Source organism: Pelodiscus sinensis, chromosome 29, assembly GCF_052426305.1.
Source record: "Pelodiscus sinensis isolate ZL-2025 chromosome 29, ASM5242630v1, whole genome shotgun sequence".
Taxonomy (NCBI): domain Eukaryota; kingdom Metazoa; phylum Chordata; order Testudines; family Trionychidae; genus Pelodiscus; species Pelodiscus sinensis.
This window is the reverse complement of record NC_143080.1, coordinates 14,493,744-14,499,584: the sequence shown is the minus strand read 5'-3', so window position 1 is coordinate 14,499,584 and position 5,841 is coordinate 14,493,744. Positions and strand designations below refer to the sequence as shown.

Genomic DNA, 5,841 nt, shown 5'->3' with positions numbered 1-5,841 from the left:
GGAGCTGCCTCCTCCCACTCCTAGAACCTTCTGCTTGTTGGGCAGGGGAGGGGAGGGAGAAGAGGGGTGCTGATGTCAAGGTGCCTCCTCTCCCATCCTGTATCTTATCTCCACGGAGCAGAGATGGGGCCCAACAGGGCTTGGGATGGAGTTTGCTGGCTGCTTTTGGGAGTGGTGCAGGGCCAGGGCAGGGGTGAGCCTGCCTCAGCCCCACTGCGCCCCCACCCAGGAGCCACTTGAGGTGAGCAGTGCCCACTTGGACCCCATATCCTGTATTCTTACCCCAGTCATGAACCCTCTCCTGTACCCCAAGCCTCTACCTTAGCCCTGAGTACCCCTGCATCCAACTACCTGCCCCAAGCTCAGCTCAGCGCCCCTCTTGCACTTCATACCCTTAATCCAAGTCCAGAGCCTGCACCTTAGCCTGCTGCTCCTGCCTGGTAAAACTGAAGGGCCGTGTCTAGACTGGCGCGATCTTGCACAAAAGCAGCCGTTCTTGCGCAAAAACTTGCTGCCTGTCTACACTGGCTGCATGTTCTTGTGCAACTAAACTGACATTCTAATGTATGAAAACAGGGCTTCTTGCACCAGAACTCTGACGCTCCCGTTTTTGCGCAAGGGCCAATGTAGACAAGCAACATGAATTTCTTGTGCAAGAAAGTCCTATGGTTAAAATGGCCATCAGAGCTTTCTTGCGCAAGAGAGCATCTACGTTGGCACGGATGCTCTTGTGCAAAAGCACATGCCAGTGTAGACGCTCTCTTCTGGAAAAGTTTTTGCACAAGAACTCTTCCGTAAAAGAGTTTTTGCATGAGAACGTGCCAGCGTAGACATAACCAAGGAATGAGGGAGGGAGATGGAATGAGCAGGGGCCAGGCCTCAGAGAAGGGCCAGGCAGGAGGTAGGGAAAGGGTATTTGGATTTGAGGTAGATCTTGGATTGACTTAAATTCAAAAAGTGATCTCATGCTTAAAAAGGTTGGAGACCAGTGATCTAGGCATAAGAACAGCCATGGTGGGTCAGACCAAAGGTCCATCTAGCCCAGTGGCCTGTCTTCTTCTGAAAGTGGCCAATGCCAGATGCCCCAGAGGGAGTGAACAGAACAGCTAGTCATCACATGATCCCTTGCCTGTCATCCATTTCCAGGCCCTCACAAGGCGGCTAGGGCCACCATTCCTGCCCCTTGTGGCTGATTGCCATGGAGGGATTTATCCTCCCTTAGAATGGAAAGAAAGTTTGCAAAGCTGTGCCAGCTGTAGAATGTAGCAGTCTGTCTAACAGGATGAGCTAAAGTGCATGTATGACACCAATGTTCTGCAACTTGGTATCTTTTGTCTAAGAACATGCTGCCAAATGGAAACCATTGATTAAATCAAAGCATGATTTGGAGACTTGATGCTCCACTCTGGGAAGCACCTTTTTAAGTGTCCTGAAAGAATCAGCTGTGAAGTGTTTCAGCCCACTTTAAGAAACATGCTTACCAGTGAACTCGAGTGTAGACAAGAGTGGACAGTTTGTAGTTGGGAGCAACTGCTGTGACAAATGTTTTATGGTAATGTTAGAATCTAAGCTTTAGGGTGGTACACCACTGCAAGTTGAAACAGCAATACCAAAAGTTGAGGTTGTTTTGCAACAACCTTTCTTATTATGCTTTATAATTTAAAAAGTGCAACACAGCAAGTACTTGAAAGAATGGGGGAGTTTAAAAACATTCTTGGAGAGAATTTCATTTGTACTTGGAATTAGTCCGTTCCTACAGTTGCACTCCACCATCCAGCCTTCCTCTTCAGCAGGTTACTGTTTGAGATGTTTGGTGCCCACTTCGTTCGCTGCAACTGATGCTACAGTGCACTAGGCCAGGATCTGCTGAGTGATGTCATGGGGGAAGGAAAGAAATTAAGACAAGGGCTGTCTACACTGGCACGTTCTTGTGCAAAAACGGTTGCTCTTGCGCAAAAACGGTTGCTCTTGCGCAAAAACTTGCCTCCTGTCGACACTGGCCACTCATTCTTGCGCAAGTAAACTGATGGGCTGTGTCTAGACTGGCCAGTTTTTCTGGAAAAGCTTGCCAGCTGTCTACACTGGCCACTTGAATTACTGCAAAAGCACTGACGATCTCATGTAAGATTGTCAGTGTTCTTGCGGAAATACTATGCTGCAGCCATTCAGGCAAAAGTCCTTTCGCCCAAACGGGCCAGTGTAGACAGCAGTTTTGTTTTCTGGAAAAAAGCCCCAATCGCAAAAATGGCGAGCGGGGCTTTTTTGCGGAAAAGCGCATCTAGATTTTGCGGAGAAGCGTCCGTGCCAATCTAGACACTCTGTTCCAAAAATGCTTTTAACAGAACTTTTCCATTAAAAGCATTTCTGGGAAATTATGCCAGTCTAGACATAGCCATGTTGTACTGTAGAAAATCAGGGCATCTTGCGGGAGATCTCTGACACTCCCTCTCAGGAATAAGCCCTCTTGTGCAAAAGCTCTTCCAGAAGAGGCCAGTGTAGATAAGCAACATGGATGTCTTCCGCAATAAGCCCTTACGGTTAAAACACCCATCAGAGCTTTCTTGGGCAAGAGAGCGTCTACACTGGCATGGATGCTCTTGCACAAGAGCACATGCCAGCGTAGACGCTCTCTGCTGGAAGAGTTTTTGCAGAGGAACTCTTCCGCAAGTGTTTTTGCATGAGAACACGCCAGTGTAGATGTAGCCAATCTGTTTACCGCAGCTAGAGCTCTAGTATTTTCTAGTTCTTTCTAAAGAAAAGAATTGATGATACATGCCTTAAACTAGAATTGCTGCCATGAACATGTAATTAAAATCCACCTTGAGCCTTAACAGTAGAGGTCCTAGGTCACTGCAGAGCTAGCTGTTATAAACTCCCTTTCCTAATTTGGACAAGTTTCCACTTCGAATATGGATGACTTTTGCTGCCTACCCCCACTGTAATTGCTGGGTGAACCTAATTTGCTCCTGTTTTAAAAGATGTTGCTACACTGTCTGCACATAGAGTGGGTATCAAAATTGGTAAAAGTGTCACACAGCAGATGTAACTGCGACTTGCATGTTTAAATGGTTGCTAGTTTAGCTTCAATATGGCTCTGTCCACACCAGGCTGCCTTTTGGGGTGCAGGAGATCTCACTGTGCATTGTCTGTCCCGAGTCTTGACCCTTATTATAAAAGTGCAAACATCTCAGTACAAGGCAAAACTGACATGACACTTTACAGCAGGGTTTGGAGAAAATACAGGTATCTGACTTTGTGCCCTATATCTTCCTTTCATTCTGATTCAAATACATTGGTTCAGCAGTTAGTCACTATTTGCACTCTTATCTCCATCACTTGTGGGTCATTTCTGTACATTAAAAACCCTAACAGCTATTGCATAATTTTACTATTTATTAAAGGATCATTCTGTTCTGTAGTTTAAAAATATTAAGAAAACCAAGTCAGCTTATAATAAACATATCTAAATGTTGTACGCAGTGCTTATTTACGTTCTTAGCAGCTCTACAGATCAACAAAGACATTAAAATTCAGAAGAGTCCTTGAAATTTAAGGCAGGCCAATATCAATGTTTTGTTACAATAAGCTGTGAATGACTACACACAAACATGAAGTAGAAGCAAAGTATAGAACTATCTACTCACCCAACAACCCTATTGCATTTACTTTTGTTACAAAAATATTTGCTAAGGCACCAGAAAGCAAAATGAGTTTATATGAACTCATGTACATTACTGGGGTTAGAATTTGAAGTTCTGTAGGCAGCAGAGATGCAAAAGAATGAAACCTAACCTTAAAAAACCCATAGGCAATTAGACCATTTACAAATACAAGTATCACTTTAGAAATTATTCAAAACATATTCCCATAAAGGAGAATGCTATTTTGAATATTTTTCTAGAAATCACACTGAAACTGTTACATTTACAAGTATTTAGATTTATTAGAACTCTATAATGAATTGTATTTTTCAGAATTTGGCCGATTTACAAGTCCCTAGGTTTTTCCCCCTCCCCTGGATTTTTCCCTTTTGTTTTAAACATAAAATGCATAAGTGGAGTCAAATTTACTTGCACATCAAAAGAGACATCCCTCCCCTTGAGTCACATTTATCTTTAAAAAAAGGGGGAGGATTCTCAGTTGCACATAGTTAACAGAACACGCACACACTACACTACGGCTATAGCTTCCAAAACAATACAAGGCTGTGGTTTATTCCGATTATGTTTCATAAAAAGGATCCACTGTTTATATATACACATGTATATAATGTTACATTCCATCCCGGTAGAAATCCCGCCCCCTGTCGCTGCCCCAGAAGTCTCACTCTCCAAACTTGGAAAGCGATTTCTCTTGTCTGTGAAGTTCATTCTCTTTCAACAGCTTCAGGTTCTCGGCTCTCAATCTGTCCAGTTCCAGCTCCAGTTCTCTTACCCGAGAGTCCTCTGCCGAGTCCCCCCCGTACTTTTTGCTTTCCACCCTCAGCCTGTTGTTCTCATCTTCCATCCTGGAAAGGCATTTTTCCAGCTCCAAGTACTCCTTGATCAGCTCCTGCTTGCTCATGTTCTGCAGGCTCTCCACATGGTACCGCTCGTAAGTCTCTGAGAAGTCCCTCTGGAGAAACTCGCTGCCATCGCCGCCCATCCCGTCGCTGCCTCCGTCCTCCACCGCCGCCTCCTCCAGGAAGTCCTCCTCGCTGGTGTCATCCGACTTGGCGGCCACCCGCTTGGGGCAGAGGCCCGTCTTCAGGTCCGGCTCCTCCTGGTCGTGATCCTCCATCAGGAACTGGGTGGTGTTGTAGGGCGCCACGGGCTGCCCCTTGGCGAACATCTCGGCCCGCAGGCGGGAGGCGCGCTGGCTCTGCCGCTCGTCGAACTGCTTCTTCTCCTCCCAGCTCAGCTTGTAGTAGGGCTTCCAGTGCCGCTTCTTCTTGGACGGCCGCCGCCGGTGCTTCTTCTTGCCCAGCTGCCGCAGCTCCTCCTCGGCGCCGCCAGGGGGCCGGTCCCGGGGCCCCGGGCACGGCGGGCGGCCCCCGCCCTGGCACGCCCCGGCGGGCGGGCTGGCCTGGCGCACGCTCTCCTCGGCCCGCGGGCTGGCGGCCCCGGCGGGCCAGCCCGGCCCCCGCTCGCCCGGCGCGGCGCCGCCCCCGGCGGGGCTGGGGCAGGACGGCGGCTGCGGCTCGGCCATGGCGTCGGGCGGGGCTCAGGGGCGAGCGCTCTGCCCGCGGCGGGCCCGCGCCTGGCGCATGTGGGACGGGAGCGGGGTGCGCGCCGGGCCCCGAGGGGTTAACGCCGCTGGCCCCGCCCGGCTGCTGCGCCGAGACCGGGCACACTCATCACAGGCGCCGCAGCCCCGCCCGCCCGGAGCTCAGCCCCCGCACCCTGCGTCGCCTGCTCCCAACTGCAGCTCGTAGCTCGCTGCCGCGGCTTATATAAGGCCACCAGACCCCGCCCCTCTCTGCGCAAGCGCGCTGCCCGCCCCGCGCCCCGACGCATGCTGGGATTTGTGGTCTCCCGTCCCGATCGATTCTCTGGCCCGCGCCTGCCGGAGCGACTACGATTCCCAGAGGCGCGGCGGGGCCTCTCCTGCGGCCAATCAGCTCGAGAAGCGGGCGTGGCCTATCGCACAGTCGCTGCCATTGGCCTCTGAAGCCTCGGGACTACGATTGGTCCTTCGTCCGCGGCTAGACCAATGAGAGAGTAGGGGTGGCACTTGGTCCCTACCATAGTGTTTCAAGGGGGCTTAAACTCTTGGGAGCCGAATGGCTCCGAGCGGCCTGCCAGAGGCTCTGTAAGGTCAAAAGTCAGTAGCTGTTCGGTTTCTGTGCTCCCAGGGGAGGGG

At 50.2% G+C, this 5,841-nt stretch overlaps 1 protein-coding gene across 1 annotated transcript; it reads right to left on the bottom strand.

Annotated features, from left to right (window-relative positions):
• Positions 1-3,379: 3,379 nt before the first annotated feature.
• HEXIM1 (HEXIM P-TEFb complex subunit 1) lies at positions 3,380-5,411 on the bottom strand. Its single transcript, XM_075911222.2, has one exon. It carries the CDS (start codon positions 5,185-5,187, stop codon positions 4,324-4,326), a length of 864 nt encoding a protein of 287 aa, XP_075767337.2. The 5' UTR covers positions 5,188-5,411; the 3' UTR covers positions 3,380-4,323.
• Positions 5,412-5,841: the final 430 nt, after the last annotated feature.